The 21215-nt window shown below is 38.4% G+C and overlaps 1 protein-coding gene across 3 annotated transcripts in view; it reads left to right on the top strand.

The window, feature by feature from the left end:
- iqsec3a (IQ motif and Sec7 domain ArfGEF 3a) overlaps positions 1-21215 on the top strand; it is a 184502-nt gene that overhangs the window by 78912 nt on the left and 84375 nt on the right. For 2 of the 3 annotated variants that reach the window (XM_077233998.1, XM_077233997.1), the window contains exons 3-4: positions 4555-5020; positions 16727-17946. In XM_077233998.1, the coding sequence (XP_077090113.1) occupies positions 4555-5020; positions 16727-17946 (1686 nt within the window). The remainder of the gene's footprint in view (positions 1-4554; positions 5021-16726; positions 17947-21215) is intronic. The other variant, XM_077233999.1, reaches the window with a different exon arrangement.

The raw sequence follows: 21215 nt of genomic DNA, 5'->3' as shown, positions 1-21215 counted from the left end.
ATGGCTTCGAGCATGGCTCATGCAATCAGATTCAAGGACCAGAAGTATCTTTTTTATAAATATAAATAAATAGTACTTCAATGGCTTTTACTGTCATTGTACACACAAACTCACATTGTCTATAGAATTGTATGTGTGTTAGTAGATGTTTGGCATGGCACCAGCCTTTCTTTATGGTCTCACTTGGAATGTGTGTTTGTTGTGTAGTTTGCGCACTTTGTGTTTTGATGTCCCAGCAGCCCTTGCCTCTGTATACCTGCTTTTACATCCTCTCACCCTTTTATTTTGTTTGCTCTCAGTCTGTCCTCAAGAAAACAGTGTGCATTCAATGAAGAAAAAAAGAGAAGCAGTATTAAGCAGTTGTTCAAACTGTTCTATTTACAAGTTGCAAACATTAGAACCGTCAAGAAAAAAAAAAAGAATGAAAAAAAAAATAGCAGACTTTTATCAGACAATGAGCACTCTGTGTTTTTAGCACTGTCTATTTTTGCTCCCTAGCTGCGCCACCTGCTGAGAGGAAGCTTTATTTCAACATCTATTATTCACAGCTACCACTTCTTTGGAACTTTCAGATTGAATGGATTCAACTTACTTAATTCTTCTTCAGTCCACTGGACTGACTCTAAGTGCCTATGAATCGTGAAATATGGAGCACAGTTTCTCTTTAAACATAGAAACCCTATGTTTAAAGAGAAACTGTGATCCATATTTCACGATTCATATGGTTCACACTTGGCAGGTTTGGTTAGATTAAAACTAACTCTGGTGCGATTGCTCTGTTACTGATGTTCGATTGAATAAGTGTGAACGCTGCCATTCAAAGCCTAGTGTGCACTAAACAAGCCAACTGAGACCCCTGAAAAGGGTATTGGTCCGCTTCCAATCTAACTCTGCTGCAGTTCAAATAAAATATGAACGCAACACGGAACAAAGACATCGAAATGAACCAAAACCAGGCAAGGTGTCACAAGATGCGACCCTTAAAAGGACAGAATGCATACCCTGTTTTTCTCGTCATAGGAGCTACATTGTCCATTACAGTTCGGTACAGGAATTCATGGCACTGTTTTGACTCCTTTTTACATTTTATAAGCTCTTTTTGAGGTCTCAGCTGGTAAAAACTACTATTTGTACTCTCATACAACGAGCCCGGTGCATTGTTTTGGATGTTCAGTAAGTTCCGTTGCAAAATACACGTCATAAAAGCCCTTTTTTTGGTTTGCTAAAAATGACAGTGTGGGCGCTAACTGAACCAGGACTAAATGTTAATTTTCTTTTTTGGTCAGAACCAAAGGAACCAAGAGAACCGAACTACAAGTGTGAACACACCCTAAGTATGTTTCTGTGCCTCCAGTGGGTGTGTTTGGCTGGTTGGGATGCTCAAACGAACAGAATAATTTTTTGAAAGTGCCACATATACTTTTTGCAGGACTCAATGTAGCCTTATAGTCTGCAAATTAATATGGGATAAGATTACATAGTTCTGCTTTTACACAGTTCACAAATGACAATAAATAAACCTATATTTTTCTAAATAAATGTCTATAAATTCGTATTTTTGTGCGTGATTAGTTGATGTTGTACACTTTGTATCAACCTAATAAAATGACAAGCAATAAATCCTGTGTCCTCCATGTCAGTCTAAGATTTTCCCCAAGTAAGATCACTGGCAGTGACACTCTCCACCAAATTTGTTGGTCACTTTTGTATTTCTTTAGCACTGGGTATCCCCACCAGTATTAAAATCTTATTGGTCCAGAATCCTACTGTTACTACACCGTTATGCGGGCAAGAGGCATGTTCATCCATCGATTGCCATTCCAAAGCTGAGTGCTATTTAATTTGTTTTAAACGGGATCTAAAAGACTTTGGAAACATTTGTGCTGTCCGTGTTATAAGCCTACATATTCTAATATGTAACTTATATGCAGAGGTATCCATTGCTGAGCCTGAACAAGTGTTTTTTTTTCTCGTATTCAGAGGATGAATGGATTAGCAGTATTTTCTCCATGAACAAGCTCTCCACTTTTCACTTTTATTCCTCCAATCCTTTCCCCCCTTGGGGATATCCTGTGTGTGCCATGCTGCATACGCCGCCTGTAATGTTCTGATTTCGTGCTCACTGACTCCTGTCTTATCGCCTTAGCCATTTCTGGAAGGAGTTGATCCTTATCGCCCCTTTCAATCCCGCCAGCAACACTACAAACGCATGCTGAAATAAGATTCAGGCACTGTACTCCACAAACCATTTCCAACATATGTTTTGTGAGACTAACTTTCCCAATATTTCTAGTTTGATTACTGGATACAAGCTTTTAAACCCCTTTCATATTTGAATATGTTGGTTTGTTAGTTAGAGGGAGGTTTTAGTTTGGATTTCCTTTTACTTGTAATGCACTTGTGTCCACCAGAGCAGCAAGGAAATGTATCACATTTTGAAATAGTGACAACTCAGTTCTGTTTTGCTGAAAAAAATCCATCTTTGCTCTAAAACCTAGTCAGCTGGATTAGTATCCATCTACACCACATAGACATGTACCACATGTACCACATAGACAGACATAGACAGCTACCTTTGAAGACAGCATCCTAATCACAATGGAACCTCATAGCAGCACTCTAATACGCTTAAAAATGCATGCTGCCCTCACATATTGGTTAACAAAGTCATTTTTGGTTATTTGTTTGGTATCAAATGGCAAAGGGTAAGTCGATTTAAAATGTCAACATTTCTCTCTAGTTTCTGCCAACTTTTACTTTAATTTTCCCCCAGTACTCATTGCAATGCATTCTGGGATTGGCCTCTCATGCATTCAGTTCTGCCTTAGATTTTTGACCAAACAAAAGTATCTTAGAAGATCCTACCTTTTGGCCTTCATGTTAGGAGTGGGTTTATGATGCCTTAAAATGTTGTCTAGGTAGGCTTCTCTGTATAGGTTTAGGAGTTATTGCCATTTTTTAATTCACACAAACTTATTTTCAGTTTGCTCTCTTCCAAACTATGTGGGGGGCACATATCCCCCCTCCCTCAAATATCTGTGCGATCCTTGCTTGCTGTTCTTTAGGAAAGCATTGCCTATCAAACATCAAACATCAAATCCAAATCCATTTACAATCAGCAGATTTTTTTTGTTGCTTTGTCGCCCCAATATCTGTGTCATGGATGGATAGATAATTGAGTTTTGCTGCTTCATGCATACATTGATGCCAGCAGAGCCTTTTAAAAGCTTGTCTGTGTGCAGAACTTTGACTATGACCTGTCCTGGACCACTAGCACTCTGTGATATTAGACTGTGCTTTAACAAATGCATACAGGCCCTGAGTGCTCCTAATGTCTCTCGGTGCTTCACACACCACACATACGCAGTCACACTCGCCTATGCTTAAAGAAAGAAACATGTGAGTGGGTAGAGGGTGCAAGGGCCTGAAAGGGTAGAACCTAGAAAGAAAAACAGGGGTGGATATAAATGGAGAGAGTGATCTAATGTGACATGGAGAAAGAGTGGAATTTAAAACAGAGACAGTGATGAAAGCCGTGAGATCCACGGGTCCATTACAAAAGCAAAATAAAAGCCCCTACTGTCATCAACGTCCCAAAAGGCTTGTAGAGACTTAACTCCAAGGCTAAAGGTAGGCCACTGAATTATGGGACAACCTCACAGCCCTTCATGGGATAATTAGCCCATTAAATTCTGGTACAATGTGTCATCTTTACACTGCAAAGGAAGCTACATCTTAACTGGTGGTGGTTTAGGAGATTTCCCTCTTCTATATGTTAAAGCACTTTGAGTACCCAGAAAAGTGATATATAAATGTAACAAATTATTATGATTATTATTATTATTATTATTATTATTATTAACTAGCATGACAACACACAAAGTTCCACTTAGTATTTTAATGTATTTACAGTATCTACATTAACATGCAGCCTAATAATTTGAAAGCGTTCTTGGCATATTTTTAGATATGACAATACGACAATTTTGAGGTGTCATGCTGAGTTTCCTAACATCTGTAGTCAGCTGCCTGTTCCTTTCTCTGACAGGATCATTCCAAGGGCTCAAAAGCTTCTCACTGTTATTGTAAAGTTGACTCTAAATTGACACAGGTTTGTGGGTGGGGCTCCACCTCATAGAGATCCATAAGATTTGTGGGATGCCGCTGAGTTAGCCTGCAAAATTCCATAGCTACCATAGGTCACAGAACAACACCACAAAGAGCAGTTAATTTACCACACTGATAGCTGCATGACTGTGTCTGTCATGTCTGTGTGTGTCATGTTGGGTGTTGCAAAGTCACTGTGTGTCCCATCCTCCCCCTCTGGTTGTCTGGTAACTCTCGAGTCCATCCTGGAATGGACAGTAGGGGCTACAACCCCAAGACAATCGCTTCATCTCTTTCTCTTTGCCCCGAAGGGCACAGTTGATGAGAGAAAAGGGAGGGAGAGATTGGCATTGACCCATCCAGGCAACGACCCCCCTGAGCTGGAGGACAAGGTCAAATGGTGCCTGGGCTGCAGGCTGACTCTTCGTTTTCTCCTCCTTTCTGCAGTGAAGAGCCACCCGCCCCTTCTCCCATTGCAACACCATCACCTGCCGCATCGCCATCACCCGAGGTGACCACCACCAGTGCCTCCCAGCCCGAGGTCCAGGTGGAACCTCAGGTTGCAGGGACCACTGTGACATCTGTCGATGCAGGAGGGGGAGATGAGGATCGAGATGGAGATGGAGGTGAACCTCAAGAGAGAGAGAGTGCAGAATTGGAGAAGGAAGAGGTGATGGCACAACAGATAGAGCTGGAGGAAGAAAAACCTCAGGAGCAACTGCATCAACCAATACAGGAGGAGCTGAAAAAGGAGCCAGAGGAGCAGGAGAAGGAAGCAGCAAGTATGGGAGGCACTGGAAGGAGGCCAAGCTTACATCACACTGCTTCACCAATCAGAGTACAGAGGAATGGAGCATGCAGCCACTCCACCACCTCCGACTATGAACTCTCGCTCGACCTCAAAAACAAGCAGGTAGGGAGCAAGGCACTGTGGGATTGCGGTCTTGAGGACGTGTGAATGTATGCTTCAGGCTCTTGAGGATTAGCTGCTGTGCGTCCGATGGTTGCTTTTTAGTGGCTGAGTGTGTTGGGAGTGTGTTGAAGCTGGTACAGGGCGCTGGGCCTTATTGAAGTTGGATGTTTACAGGTTGATCATCCATCCTCATCTCATATGCATCCATTACTATCTCCATCAGCTTTCTAATTTATCTCAAAGCCCTCATGGAATCTGCTCTGAATTATGTGGAAATTTGGTTAAAATGTGTTTAACGGAACAAAAGAGTATCGGAGGCCATTCACTCAAGATGTGCTCTTGCATTAAATGAAATTAAACACAAGGTCTGTATATAGCCACATTAACAACAATACACTCTTAAAATAAACCAATACATTAAAGGTTAATAAAATGATTAATTATTTAAACTTTTAATTTGACACAGCAATTTAGAAGCACGACACTCATGACCAAACAGGTAACTCCAGCGAATGTTTACATAAGTCAACAATGAACTGATGAAATGCAAGAACTCATTCTTTGTAAATGGCTCCATACAATTCAAATTAGCTAACAATATTTTATAAGTGCAACTGAGTGAATTCTGTGGGGCTTTCGGCAAGATTCACAGATTCCATGCAGGCCTACCCGTCATTCCTTTTTTAATTGTTTGGGGACAGAGTAGATGAAACATCTCTAGTTCTGTTACAAAACCCAGTGAACTGCCTACCTAAACAGCATTTTGAGAAATCATAGGTATGCACAAAATGCAACAGCTGTACCACCAGGTAGGAAGCATGATTATGCTATGATAAACTCATTTGGCTGAATACCAAAATCCATTGCAACAAGCAAGATGGTGGATGAGTTGAGTAAAATGCTGATTACAAATTTATATCATACAGTAATCAAACGTGTTTATATTAATAGTATGATCTAATTAAATATTCACTATTTCCCCCAATTTTTATGTTGTCTCTGTATTTTTATGCTTATTAGAGTATGACATTGTTAGCTTAGCAACATGCTAATGTCAACATTTATTGGAATCAATTGTGAGTTTAGTCTCCGATTTCTGAAACTATACTTTTTGAATAGTGTGTGAAATTGCTGCCTAGAATGTTCCAAATTAGACATGATTAGGATACAGCCTATGTAGACAGTAGACTTCATGACAGCTTGCTATGTTTTGGAACAGAGTTATACTTTTATTGTGACTTAATCAGAGACACAGACATATTTCTTTACAGTACTTTAAAGACTGAACAGAAAACACCAAGGCAGCCTTTTAACACACAATTATTCAGGGGCTACTAGAGCCTCTTTTGAATTGTACATGGGAGAGAAGTATATTGAGATGACAGAGATAGAGAGGGCAAAAGCGACAGCAAGGGAGATGGATGGGAGAGGAAGGATGAGAAGGTTGTGTTGTCATGGTAACACAGAGGTGCCCTTAAAAACCCCATCCCTCATTTGCTGTCATTTTATTGCTGAGTGTTCATAATGTGAGTTGCATTCCCCATCCCCCATTGTTTTTTGCTGAGAATTATCTAATAGAATTATGTTTGCATCACAAAATGCCTGCCAGTGATTCATTCTGCATCAGTACAAAATCAAATCATATTTAAACAGAAATAAATTCTGAAAGGGTGTTACAGATCATTTAGCATAACAATGAAAGTGATTACATATAGCTAATGCTGGGGCTAATTGTGACACTTTAAGTCACAAAAGCTATATCTCAGTATTGCTAATGTTTTGCAAAGTATATTTTAATATATATTTTCATTTTTATTTATCACATTAATTCATTCATTCAATCATGTATTTATTAATACATCAATTAATTGATTGATTGATTGATTGATTGATTGATTCATTGATTGATTGATTGATTGATTCATTGATTCATTGATTCATTGATTCATTCATTCATTGATTCATTCATTCATTCATTCATTCATTCTGAAATACCTGGTTGAAATTGTCATGGTTCAAATCAAGAAATTTGTCAAAAGTGTTTTTATTTTATTTTTACTATTAATTGTATGCGACATACATGGTTGGTAGGTAGGTAGGTAGGTAGGTAGGCATTCATTCATTCATTTTTTTATTTAATTTCATTCATTCATTCATACAAAAGGTTCTTTATTGGCTGGGTTAACCCATGCAGTGGGACAATATACCCAACTAATGGATGCAAAAACTATTTTGTAATTTTTGTAAGTTTTTTATTTATTTATTAACTTTTCCAACATAATTTGTTTTGTTCCTGCATGTTCCGTGACATCTCAGCCTAACTAAAAAATGCATTTGCCTTTTTTCAGGTTGATGAAATGCTCAGACATGTAAGGTAACATATCAGTGTCCAATATAAAATTGGTTAGCACCATCCACACTGCATCCGCTGCTTTCTAAGCAACAAACATTAGCGTATACTCTGTATTTTCAATTTGTTGTTGTTGTTTAACCTAGAAACTCAGCGAGTGTCTTCTTTTAGTGTATGATGTCAAAAGTGTGTCATTTATAGCGCTTAAAGATTTCTATGTATGCTATTACGTTGAAATATTTGGGTTCGATGTACCTCACTGATACTTTATTTAATATACAGTGTATTAATATGTTATTGATGTATAGCTACAATTTGGCCATTATACACATCATTATATTATATATTGTAAGTCAAAGGTTCAAATCTGAATCATGTAGGATCATGGTCAGGTAAAACATCACAGAGACAGAGACACTGCTGGTTTGTTGAGTGAGCCAATCACAAACCACAACCATCTACAGTCGTATCAGTAGCCATAATACAGTCACAGTGCAGTTACAGCAGTAGGCATGGTAATGACTATATGTTTAAGCAAGAAGGAAGATGTGGTGGTGATGAAGTTCTTTGTCATGGCAGTAAGTTGATTATAATTATAAGTAACGTAAGTTGATTATAAGTAAAACGATGATACAATTTCATGTATTCATGTATAGCATATAGGGCTTGGCAATATAGTCTTAATGAGTGGCATGTACAGGGCTGGACTGGGGCTAAAATTCGGCCTTGGAAAAATCCAGCCTACCAAGCCCACGGGAATGTTTTTGCTTGGGTTAGGGCCTTAAATTGGAGTAAATAAAAGAATACATACAACTAGGAAAGGGACAAATAATGATATATATTATTGAATTTACAGCAAATGCAGTTGACAAACTTAATATTGTCACATAGAAATGCACTTAACAGTAAAGCACTGATTTTGAACTAGGATGCCATAAAGTAAATCGCCATGCTGTTATCATTTACTCACCCCCATGTCATTACAAACCTGTTTGACTTTCTCTCTTCTGTGAAACACAAAAGAAGATGTTTTGAAGAATGTTGATTGCCCTTGACTTCTATTTTATAGACAAAACATAACAGACTCAAATGATTATCCTTTGTATTCCACAGCAAGTATGTCATTCAGGTTTGGATTGACATGAGTAAATGATGGCATTTTGGGTTGAACTATCCCTTTAAAAACAATAACATTTGTAAAGAGTTAACAAATAATTGATTACACTGATATCTATCTTTCATGAGGCTCTCGTTTAATTAACCTTTTACTTCAATTTAAATTCATTAGAATTATAGTTCATAAAACATATTTAAAGAGAAAAAAAGCTTTTTCCTTAAACCATGAGACCTAGGCTTCAACGCTGTTTTGTTAAATTGTACTTTAATTGCCCTACCATAGTTCTGGCATAGAATCTAGAGTTTAACTGTAGTTTTATTTAACTGTTAGATCATGGTAGACACAGGTAAAACCTGGGTGCTCATTACAATGAGTGGCTAATACAAAAATCTGATAGATTTTCCGCAATATTTAACTAAAGTGATATTATCAAAATTTTTAATAAATACCATTCTGCCAAAACGGTATCAATTTCGGTTTAGGGTCCAGTTCTCACTATTAACTACTTGTTTATTAGCATGCATATTACTAGGATATTGGCTGTTTATTAGTACTTTATAAAGCACATATAAATGCCTTATTCTGCATGACCATATTCTACATCCCTTAATTCTACCAATCCCTAAACTTAACAAGCACCTTTCTTGCTATTGATCATCAAAAGATTCAAGATTATATGAGTCAAAAGTCGTATAATAATAGTGAGAATTGGACTGTAATCTAAAGTGTGACCACCAGAACACATTACTTCCTCACTTTTAGTAGCTGCAAGGTAAATTACTATAATGGTGGTGGCGCTGGATTGAGAAGCTTGTAGTTGTGGCTGCAGTGTAAGACACGGTGCTATGTACAGACGTGTGTGTGTGCGTGTGTGCGTGTGTGTGTGTGTGCGCGTGTGTGTGTGCTAGCATTTGTGCTTGAGAAGTTGAGTATATGCATTCACTTTTACAGTTCTTTGTGTGTCGGCATTGTGCTATTGATCTTATTTCTGTAGAGGTGTGAAATCTCTCCTGAAGGCAGATAAGGGTGCAGAGTCTGACACTGTGGATTAGTACTACAGAATACTAGCATCTCTCTCTCTCTCTCTCTCTCTCTCTCTCTCTCTCTCTCTCTCTCTCTCTCTCTCTCTCTCTCTCTCTCTCTCTCTCTCTCTCTCTCTCTCCGAGACACACACACACACACACACACACACACACACACACACACACACACACACACACACACACACACACACACACACACACACACACACACACACACACACACACACACGTACACAGATTTATATGAAACACAAATGCACCTTTATCTTGCTTAGTGTAAGCAGTGGTTGCAGGAATGAAGAGTTGAGGCAGGATCTAAGTACAGCAGCAACTTTTAATAATAAAAAGCACACCACTAAACAACTCATGAGAATGGACAAAGAACAACTGAAACTGAGGAGTAGGCTATATACTAAGGATAACTGCATGAGGAAGGAAACAAAAGATGGGGCTAGTCAATCAAAAAATTAATAACTATGACAGCAGATGAAAACATACCTCAAAAACCATGACAACTAAGAAAACAGGAAACAATGAGAAACAAACTAAAAGTCAATTCGATCATGCATTCTTTTGTTCTGGTACGACGTCATCATCAACCGTCGAAGTTCAATTCCAAAACTCAAGAACGCAAGAGGACACATGGAAGTACCCGGATTTGTTCTTGATATCGAGTATGCATCGAATGCAGACTTGAGAGAATCTAACTATTAGAAATCCCAGAAGACGCTGCGGCCAGACGACGTACGGAAGCCTGTAAGCTATAAACTTTTCGTTTTCACTTAAGAGATTCCCGCTGCAAGCTTGCAAATACGTGACGGCTCGTGGAAGTAAACATGAGTCGTTTTGTTTTGCTTAAATTTAATAAAGCGATAAAGACAAGGAAAAAGCTTGCGTTATTTTAATCGGCCTATTTAATCTTAACATTGACAAAGCATAAGTAACATTTACACTTTAGACATTCTACTAACTATGAGTAACTTTGCAACTACATATCAGCTATATCTCATTAATTTGCAACTAAATGTCAACTAACTCTCAGAGTATTAGTAGACTGTTAGGTTAGGTTCAGGGCTAGTAGAATACATTGACATACTTGCAAAGTTGCTTATAGTCAGTACACTGTCTGTCGGGGAGCATCAAAATAAAGTGTTAGCAGATATTAAGCAGACAGTCTACTGGTAGTTGACTTGTAGTTGCAAAATGACTTAAAGTTAGTAGAATGTTTTAAGTGGATGATCGAAAACAAATGATACCAGTGAATTTTAAGCTTTATTTCAAAAATTGGAGTCAGAAAGCCACTGTTGTGCTTAGCTATTCACACTTCACCACCAATATGTCATCTGGGAGACATTACCAGCAGAATCAGCTTGGATATTCTCAATCTTTTTGGCATTAGACTGGTATCGGCATGTCCTGTGCTTGCACATAATCAAAGTGTTACTGTTATAGCTTTGTTCACACATAAAATGACCAAGTCCCAGTGCTGACAAATTATCAGAGCTGAGACTGCTGGCATTTTGATGCATAGGCTTATACAGATATATGCTGAAAAATGCTGATAAAGTTACAACAGTATATCTGTAAGTGCCCATTATTTAGCGATTATATGCATTACCATTAAATATAATTCTGTCAGGACCACTATCGTCAAATATGATTTACATTTAGCATACAGTTTGGATTGGCAGTATGGTTCCGTTCTGGGCGAGAACTCCCTGCGCATCCATGCAGCCTAGCATGGATAAGAGCAGGGAGAGCAGCAATAACCCCCCTAAGGGTAAACAGAACAGAACCAACATGAATGTTATGCAGATATCATTAATTCAAGATTTTAAAAGTACAACATAATTTGAGAATTTATTTTGATTCAATGGGAAATCCAAATCCTGACTGGGTGAGAGGAGGAGCTAGGGATGGAGGAGGGTAATTAGCTCCTGAGGAACGCGATAGCTGCTGATAATACTGAAGGAGCTAATATATGTACAGTGATAGGCTTCATATTCCTATAGGTAGACGTGGATCAGCTGAGAGTCAGCTGATGTGAGCTTGACTAACGTTACCTGCCAGAACTGACGCTATGCTTGATATGCATTTAATTTTTCTAATGTCATGTATTTATGAATACAATCAGCTGGCTGTTGAACAAGTTTAGTTAGTATAGTGCTTTACTCCAGGTGTTTATTGACGCACATTATTCAGCTTGCTAGAACTTCATTTCATGTCCAATGCCACTCAGGATTAGGACATTACTGACTGATCATGTTCACAACTCTTTCTAGAGAATTCCTGTCTTCTCTTAGAGTAATTGGTTTTCACAAGTGCTTCAGAGACTTCCATGAAGGCCAGGGCATCTGTCTTAGAGTAGAAATCAAACACTGTTTATCTTCTTTTTTTTCTCCCAGCATTGCATAATCTTTAGCATGCGATGCATTAGTTTGAACTTCCTCTTACTATAATTACTCAGAGAAACCCATGCTAATAAAAAATGGGTATTCATGAGAAATGGGTCCATATCTCAGCCTACCGTTTTATAAATAGAACTAATCTGAATCCCCTCTGCAAACCCTTCTGACAGACTTTCCAAGCAGCGACACACAGGGAAGTTTGATGTGTTTACGTGCACTCGCGTCCCTGAACTGCTGATGTTTCAAAAAACTAAAAAGGTGGATTAGCAAATTTGATGACATGGGTGCTGAGAACTGTGAAAATAGATCTTATCCTGTGTTCCCTCTCCTATCTTGGTTACAGTGTTTGCAAATTTTTTTTTTAACCAGTCTGAGATTAATATTTTGAGAAGTGGGCACAGTAAAGCCCTTTCGGGATCATCTTTAGTCATTTTTGGTATGTGTGTAATTTTCATGAAACTATTACTTTTTTCCCCTCAAATCCACGCACAAAACAGACCTATAGATGAAGACTATTATTAGATGAAAATTTCAGACTTTATTTCTAAAAAAAAGAGAAATAAACAAATAACAATAATACAAGTAATTGTGCAGTCTTTTAGATACATTTAGTGATATGAAATATAATTATTTATTTCTCATTCTAGCTAATATTTATTTATCTTTTGTCACATTTTGACATCTCTCACAATGATTTTTAGACATAATACCCCCAACATCTATAATCAATATAAGTATAAAGTTATATAATCACTAAAAGTATAAGTATATACCAAGTTATGTCATGAAACTCAAGATGGCGCAGTGCTGATGGGTCCTTGATGCAACCTGATGACATTTACATCGCTTACTACTTGGCACAAGCTGATTGGTTCCTGTTGCACAACTAGTTTGCTGCTCAACATTTATATATCTGGTTAGCATTTGCTTTAGCAGTTTGCAGCGCACTTTCAAAGTTCCTCTGAAACCCTCCACCTTCCCCAGCTCAACCTCTATAGATCTGCTACAGGTAATGTTATGCTATTTGTGCAGCATATCAGTGTTTGTATTAGCAGTAGCAAGTCCCTGTACTTGGTCTGCAGCAGCAGAAATAATCGGTAATACTTTATTTTGATGTTCCCTTTTGGATATTCTGTTGACTATAAGTACGTTTGGAACTACATGTCAACTAACTCTCATTACAGTATTAGTAGAATATCTGCTTAATATCTGATAACTCTTTATTGTGAAGCTCCACAAACAGACATTCTACTGACTATAAGTAACTTTGCAACTACATGTCAACTTTTTCTAACCCTAACCCTACCAGTCTACTAATACCCTACTAACACTCTAATGAGAGTTAGTAGAGATGTAGGTGCAAGGTTACTTATAGTCAACAGAATGTGTTAAAGGTGAATCAAAATAAATCAAAATAAAGTGAAACCAAATAATCTACAACAACAGCAATAATGCTGGGACGTGGATGCTTTAAAAAAAAAATTTCTTGTAATTATGGTAATTCCAACAAGCTATGTAGGAACATCTATTAGGAATTCTAGTGCCGTCACAGGTGTGTGCATTTATTGCTATTTTACAATGGCTTTCTTTCCTTTAAAAACTACCCCGACTGACAAAGCTGAAATGCTCAGCTAAATGCTTTGAGCCATGATCCACTGTCAGCAAAGTCAGCTCCCTCAGAGGGTGTCTGAGTGCTGATAATCTGGCTTTAGTGACTCTAGACACGATCTCTCAGAGGCTGATGGTTCCATAGATAACTACTACAGCACCTCTTCTGTGTGATTGCCTCTTTATGCTAATGAAGGTATGCCTAACTTCCCAATGAGACCTTTGATTATCCTGTCTTATGCTGATGGCCTCATAAATATACATGTATCCTTGAGACACAAATCAATGCAAATGAGAAACTAATGTCAAGCACCAAAATATGAACAGATATGTGACAGAACGCATCTATGATCAATTGAGCCTTTTCTAGTGGGTGCCCTTTGATTTCAATATTACATCATCAACATCTTGCTTACTGTATGCTAGATTAGCCGGCTAACTTGTCGGGTTTGTAGGAGCGATTATCAAAACAAACTGACAAAGTGTTTAATTTCACACATTTTTAGCATTGATGAATTACTGGTAAATTTTAGGATTTCTAATTAGAAAACAAATGGAATACCCCAAAAAGTTCTTTCAGCCAGGTGAATCACATAGGGGTCTAGTTGGGGTAGGATTTTAATGTTATCGTAGAATTTCTGTTTAACACCAACCTCTATCACCTTTCATGTGTAGTTTATGTAGGCCTGTCTTGTTTGGATATGTATGATATGTCATTTTCTGCTGGGATAGTGAAAAAGTGAGCTTGGACAGAGTGCTGATCCAGCTGTCAAGTCTGATTTGCCTGGGCTGAGTTGATAGGGAGCAGTGTCATTGCTATACCTCCATCCTTTATGGCTGCAGTGGTTTCCGAATGATCTCTCTCCCCGGCGCCGCTTAGTGAAGTGATTGGGAACGGACCTGACAGCTCTTTAATGGGTGGATTTGCAGCAGGACTGCATTCGTTACACACTTTCTTGTCTCATTGTCGTATGCTCTCACCCTCTTTCATGACCCTGCTCTGTTACTGACTTGTTTTTCCATGGTGTTCTTTCCACACCTTAGGGCTATGGCGATCAGTGTTTTTTTGTGATCGAATTTGTCGCTGTTTCCTCTCTCTCTCTCTCTTTGCCATCTTATTGCGTTTCAACTATTCTGTCATTTATTTTCCTTTCCAAGAGCTCTAAAAAAATAATACCACTGATGGTCAGAGATATCTGCTCTGTGAAATAGTGACACCAATCTTGATTTATGCACCATCATCTTTCAAAGCACATGGAGTGTATGAAAAGAAAAAAATACATTGAAAAATGGTTGCATCCTTTTGAAAACCCATCGTGTGTCCAAGGCCACAACTGCTATTTCATCCCTTACTTTCAATAAAGGCGTAATGCTCGAATACAGTCTGATTTGTTGCAACAATCTTTCTTTTAAGGTTGAAATTTACTCATGAAGAGAGGCTCCATTGTTGTACATCTTCACCAATGGAACGTTCTGGGTAAAATAATGAACATTATAGGCAGGTTATGAACTACCTAAGAGGGCAGAAGGCAGTAGCGTTCCCAACTCATAGCTTTTTCTGAAAAGAAAAAGTTCCCTATTCAGAATTTAATATTCCCCAGACATATCTCTCCTTTCTAACCTAGTCTGAGACAAATGTAGATTGCTAAGATAAGATGGCTTTCTGGTGTTATTCAAACTTCTCTCAGGGAGTTTGAATCCATAACAGCGACTGATTGCATCAGCTCACTCTGTCTTATCAGAACATTTTGAAACGGCAGGACTTGCATGACCTCTAATCTGAGCTCACACAGTAAAAGACAAGACCACTGACAGCTGATGGAAACACAAAAGGAGATTAGCTGGTGAAATCCAGCTTCAGATATCAGTTAGCATCTTGAATTCACTTTGAAAGCATTCTAGAAAGAATCCAAAGATTGTTTGTACAAATGAATACTCTTAACCTCAGCTTAGAAAGTAATATTGGGACTAGAAATGGAATCTTATCAAGTCAGAGTTGCTGTCTGGTTATACCGTAATACCCTAATCGTGCTGTGATGAACAAATGTGAATTTCACTTTCATGTTGTGGCTTTCACGGGTATATCACTCCCCTTCTGGAACATTTAAAGTGAAATCTATGAAAGATTGGAGCATGCAGCACAAATCTATCAATCTTAATAATAATAAAATAAATTGACAAATAAGATTATTTAATTTCTTCACAAAATAAAGTAATTTATCATCTTATTTTTAACTGAAATGTGCTTTAGATGCCACAGTCTATTAGACAATGATTAGAGGCAGAGAGAACCAAATGATTGGAGAAGATGACAGTGGCTAATATGCCCCTAATGGCAGGAAATGTCTTGTGCGTAAATGGCACATTGCATGCCGCACTCTGTCATTTCAGCAAAATAAGCAGTGTGATTGACTGGCGACTTCCTATGGTGTTTCACTGCCTATGGCTCGAGAAAATGGGATTAGCTCCAGTTTGCTCTTGACCCTACATAGGACAAGCAATTTGGAAAATAGATGGATATATTGAAGTGGCAGGCAAAGCCAAACTGTTCTGACCACATTGGTACTCAAAATCGAATAATATCTGAAAGTGCTTGTTGATTTTAGGCCAAACAGCTCCCAGAGTATGTCCTTTTTCAAGGGACTCAAGCTGGAAAAATAATCTCAAGAATGTGTGTAGCTATATCAAAGTGTTGGCTGTGTAAATGTCTAGACAAAATTCTCATGCACTACACCAAAAGTTATTGTTGTCCTGCAAGGTCAAATCACAGTTTGACGGTCTTATCTATGCGTTCACCTCCACAAATTATTTGATCAAATGTTTATTCAAAATTAATTTTGGAGTAAGTGAAGCAGTTTTTAATGCCCAAGCCATATAATGTAGTCTAGTTAACCCAACTGGAAATGCACAGCTTCAAGACTTTTATTCATGGTGAGGTAATTGCTTTGGTTGTTGTATACAGTGTATTGGCATATATTGGCCTATTTTAAGGGTTTTTGCATGAACGACAAGTCGAAGACTGGAAAATTGGTTTGTCTCAGCATGCCATGATATTTAGCAATCTGTAGTCAGTCGTGTTATTGATTTAATTTAACACTGTCATCTCTTACTGTGGGTATTTTTCTGTGATTGTCACAATGTTCAATTTTCTGACATCGTTTCCCATCACTTTCTTTTCAGATCGAAATGTTAGAGCACAAATATGGGGGCCACCTCATCTCACGGCGCGCCGCCTGCAAGATTCAGACAGCCTTTCGCCAGTATCAGCTCAGCAAAAACTTTGAGAAGATCCGAAACTCCCTCCTTGAAAGTCGTTTGCCACGCCGTATCTCCCTGAGAAAAGTGCGGGTGCAAAATACAGAGGGTATCTCAGCTGAACGGGCGCTGGCTGAAGGCTGCAATTTAGCAAGTATCCCGCTTGTCCGGTCTCCATCCCTGCCAACCACAGTAGGTGGCTCCCTCACTGATCTTGAAGATTCGTTCAATGAGCAAGTCCAGTCTCTTGCCAAATCCATTGATGATGCACTTAGCAACTGGAGCATGAAGACCATGTGTTCACTCCAAGAAGGTGGCACCTACCAGTTTAGCTCAGAGGCATTTAGTACAGCTGGTGACAAATCTGGGTTGGCAGGGTCAGTCAGAGAAGGTGGCCTCACGGACCCTGCCACATTCCATAGCGGAACAGGCCTTGTAGACAACTCTGAGAATATGGCCCGGAGTGCCAGCAAGCTGATGATGGCCTTCCGGGATGTAACAGTTCAAATTGATAGCCAGAACTTTCGCATGTCCTCTTCCGTTATGGAGTCCTCCACTTCTGTTTCTCTTGGTAATTGTGTCCAGCAGGGGGCCATAATTACTGAAAGTCCACAGCAACCTCTGTTTAATTATGCAAATGAACAACATCAACAAGGACAGCCACCACCATCTCCCCAGGATCCAGCTCCTCCACCTCCAGAGCTGGATGTTGAGGAAATACCAGATGGCGACTTCCCAGCCCCTCCACCAAGTGAGGAGGAATTTGGGGAGGATCTACCACCTCTGGTGCTGGACAAACAGGAACTTCCAGAACCAGCAGTTCCAGCACAGACAGCAATAACCTCTGAAACCTTGTCTCCACCAGAGGTTGCAGAGAAACCAGTCACCCCAATTGTAGAAGTTTTGGAAGCTAAACGTATTGAGTCAGATACAGCGGACAACAGCTCAGAGCAGATGAGTAGCAGCAGTACATCCACGTCGGCCCGGTCAACTTCAGAGGTCTCGTCCAAAGAAGCTTTACAGGCCATGATTCTTAGCTTGCCCAGATACCACTGCGAAAACCCAACCAGTTGCAAATCTCCTACCCTCTCCACTGACGTCATGCGGAAACGCCTATATCGTATTGGTCTCAACCTCTTCAACATGTGAGTACCATGAGAACCTTTTACCTCCAATCATAAGGGCCCTTGACTCTTTACATCACATTTGCTTAAAGTGACTAATGCCAGAAATTTTAGGCTATAAAACCATTTTCTCTATCCATGTATCAAGTTGTCCTCTCCTGTCACTAATATAGCTTCTTTTCAAAACTCACTACATCCCAGTCTTTCTCTGTCTCACTTCCCTGTCTCACTCCTGTCATCCAATTCTGTCTCCAGCTGTGGCTAACAACCCCTCCCTGATGCCTGTCACCTTGGGTTTGTCTGACCCTATTAATAGCACTGCATTTATTTAAGGTGCTGTCTCACTCCCTTTCCCAGAATCTCATCTAAGTCCATTGAAAACATGAAGACATTTTAAAAGTTAGACTTTTGTCAAATAATTTTATAGCACACTACAATAACTAGACTATGGGGTTTATCTGGGTTATCGTTTTTTTTGTGTCCATAAGGAAGGGATATATAAGTAAAATGACCAGCAAATGCAGGTTTTATATTCTATAAAGTTTAATATTCTATTATTTTACTATTTATAGCAAAGACCTTTATAGTAGGGTAAGATCGCATCTCTATCCTGTTTCCTGCATTCCTTACTGTTATACCTAATTACATACAGCAATTATCTCCATTCTGTATGTATTTTTTGATCCAAATAACTTCTGGCTAATTTTCTCAAGCTCATTTCACCGAAACCTAATTTTAACATGTTTTGTTCAGATTTTATTTTTTAATACAGGACCAGTTTGTTCTTTTATTCATACATAATGGATTTTACAAGGATTAGATGACATCAAGATTATGTCAGTTTACTAGCAAGGAACATAATTTTTAAAATTCATGCATGACTGCAATATGGCAATCTCCCTCAAGGCATTCAGATATTATTTTGCTGCAGTGCCAGAAATCAGATGCTACAATAAGTGTCTGATTATAAATTATAAAGCTTGTGTATAGAGTAAATTCAAGTAAAATGGTACAGTTTCTAAGATTAATGTGACATGTAAACAAAAATGTATATATATATATATATATATATATATATCTTTTTTGTGAATATTTTCACAACAATTCTTAAATAAATATAATTTAATTTAACAATTTAACATGTATTTAATTTGTTCATTTTGTGTATTATATTGAGTTTTTAATAGTTTTTGTAGCTGTTTATTAACTTTGTATTGTTTTACTTCATTATCTACTTATTTGAGTATTCAAAAGAGATGTCTCACTTTCTTTTTCCATTCACCTCTTGTATTCATTTCAGTAACATGTTGAGTAACTGTCTGCTCTTGTAACTGTCATATCCTTCACATACACCATTCCAACAAGGACATCTGTATTCTGTAATTCAAAGCTGGAGAAATGCAGTTCCACTTTACAAATCTTATTGGCTTTATTTTTTGCAGTGTCACATCGCTGGCAATTAAAATTCTGCTCCCGCATGTGTATTCTCTATGGTTAGCCAAGAGTGACTGAGGCAGAGTTTGATAAGAGCTCTAGGTATGCAAAACATCACAGAGGAGCATGATGGGAAAGGTTGAATCAGGACTGTACTGGACTATGTGCAGTTCTTGACATGGAAAAAAATAAAGTGCTCACCAAAGGGGGTGGGGCTTTGTTGGCGGTGGCGGCTGATTGGTTTTCTCCCTCTGTAGTTTTGGTTTGAACATTGGCGGGTTGAAGTGTGAACAGTTTAACAGTGTCTCACGGCATATGCTCCCTCGTCAGGTCTATTTATTTGTTTGTTTTTTGCTAAATGTCCAAACATGCAAATTGGTTGATAGCATAACTGCAACAAAGTAGCCATATAGTTAACAATCACTTGTTTACAAAGTGCAATGGGAAGTCAAACTATATTTACTTAAAATTGTATTATCCTGAACATGTTAATTTCCGGTCATCTCTTGGGTTATCTGAAAGCAGATATTTCCTAATATCTGTCATTATTAGCGGAACATATTTTACACATGGGGAAAACCAATTGTTTAGTCGATAATATTTTACTTTATCGACTTCCATATTTTAAAGCTCTTTCCAACTTGTGCTCTGCCTTAAAAGTAACAGTTCTTGTAATTATTTAACTATAGCATTTGTTACAATAAGGATTTAATTACAAGTAAAATTATTGTTGGATCCTCATTACTATACTTGGGCCAATATTAACTTTTTTCTCTCTTTTTTATCTATAGCATTTGTTATGAAAAATAGAAACCTACGCATTCAGAAACAATAGCTACAACATGCCACAGTTGTAATATAAATCTTTAGTAAAAAATCTATTCCCTTAACAGATTATCTATTGTAAATTATACAACTACTCAACATTTACCACAATAAATTATATAGAAAAAGCTTTCTAATTTATGTTGGTGCAGGATCGATGTTTTCCCTTTTTTATCAGTCTTTTTAGTGACTGTTTTAGATCATGTTTGACTTTCTCTGTAAACATTCTCAATAAAACTCAAATGGGTTGCACATTTTATCATCAGCGTCACGATAGGAACAGCTCACACCAGTCTTATTCTCTTGGAGCGCGCTCGCATGCCACTCATGCAAAATTAAACAACTGGTCTTCACTCACAGTCATATTGCGCAGATAATTGATCCGTTCAGTTCGTATAGCTTATAAAGGCCCAGAATGCGCGATATGTACAATGAATTAATAGCTTGAAAAATTGAGGGTATGATTAAAATATAGAATTAAAATAGATGCATACCAGTCCACTTCTAGCATTAACTATGTGTCATAAATGTAAAGCATTAAAGTCAGAAACGTATTCTACTCAAATGCAGATGTGAATGCTGACAAATTGTATGCATGCAGCCCCTTTGTACATGGTAGCGGCAAACCATAGCACATAGCTACAGTATACACATGTTGACAGTTTATGTGATTCAGCAAGATTATTCTCTCTGGACCCCTCAAGGTTGTGTAGTTTGTGTGGGATGTCGACTCAAGGACATGTGAGGCCAGAGTAGCATAAACATCCAAACTATAAAAAATACATCACATATTTGTTACAAGGGAGTGCCTTTTACCAAAGCTCTGGAGGATGCAACCCCCCTGGTAGAATGAGCCCTAAGTCCTAGAGGCGAAGCTTGTCCACGTCCCTCATAGGTTAGGGCAATGGCATTCCTCGCCCAATGTGACATTGTTTGCTTGGTGCCCAGCATCTCCTAGTTGGTCCCCTTCAGGGGCTAAAAGTGAAGGTTCCAAAGCTCAGGCCGGGGATGTAATATTGTCCCCTGGGCCT

Source organism: Siphateles boraxobius, unplaced genomic scaffold (assembly GCF_051911475.1).
Source record: "Siphateles boraxobius isolate OS27281-9 unplaced genomic scaffold, OSU_SipBor_1 19, whole genome shotgun sequence".
In the NCBI taxonomy this organism is placed as follows: Eukaryota; Metazoa; Chordata; class Actinopteri; order Cypriniformes; family Leuciscidae; genus Siphateles; species Siphateles boraxobius.
Note: the sequence above shows the minus strand (reverse complement) of the source record. Positions and strands in the feature narration are given on the sequence as shown.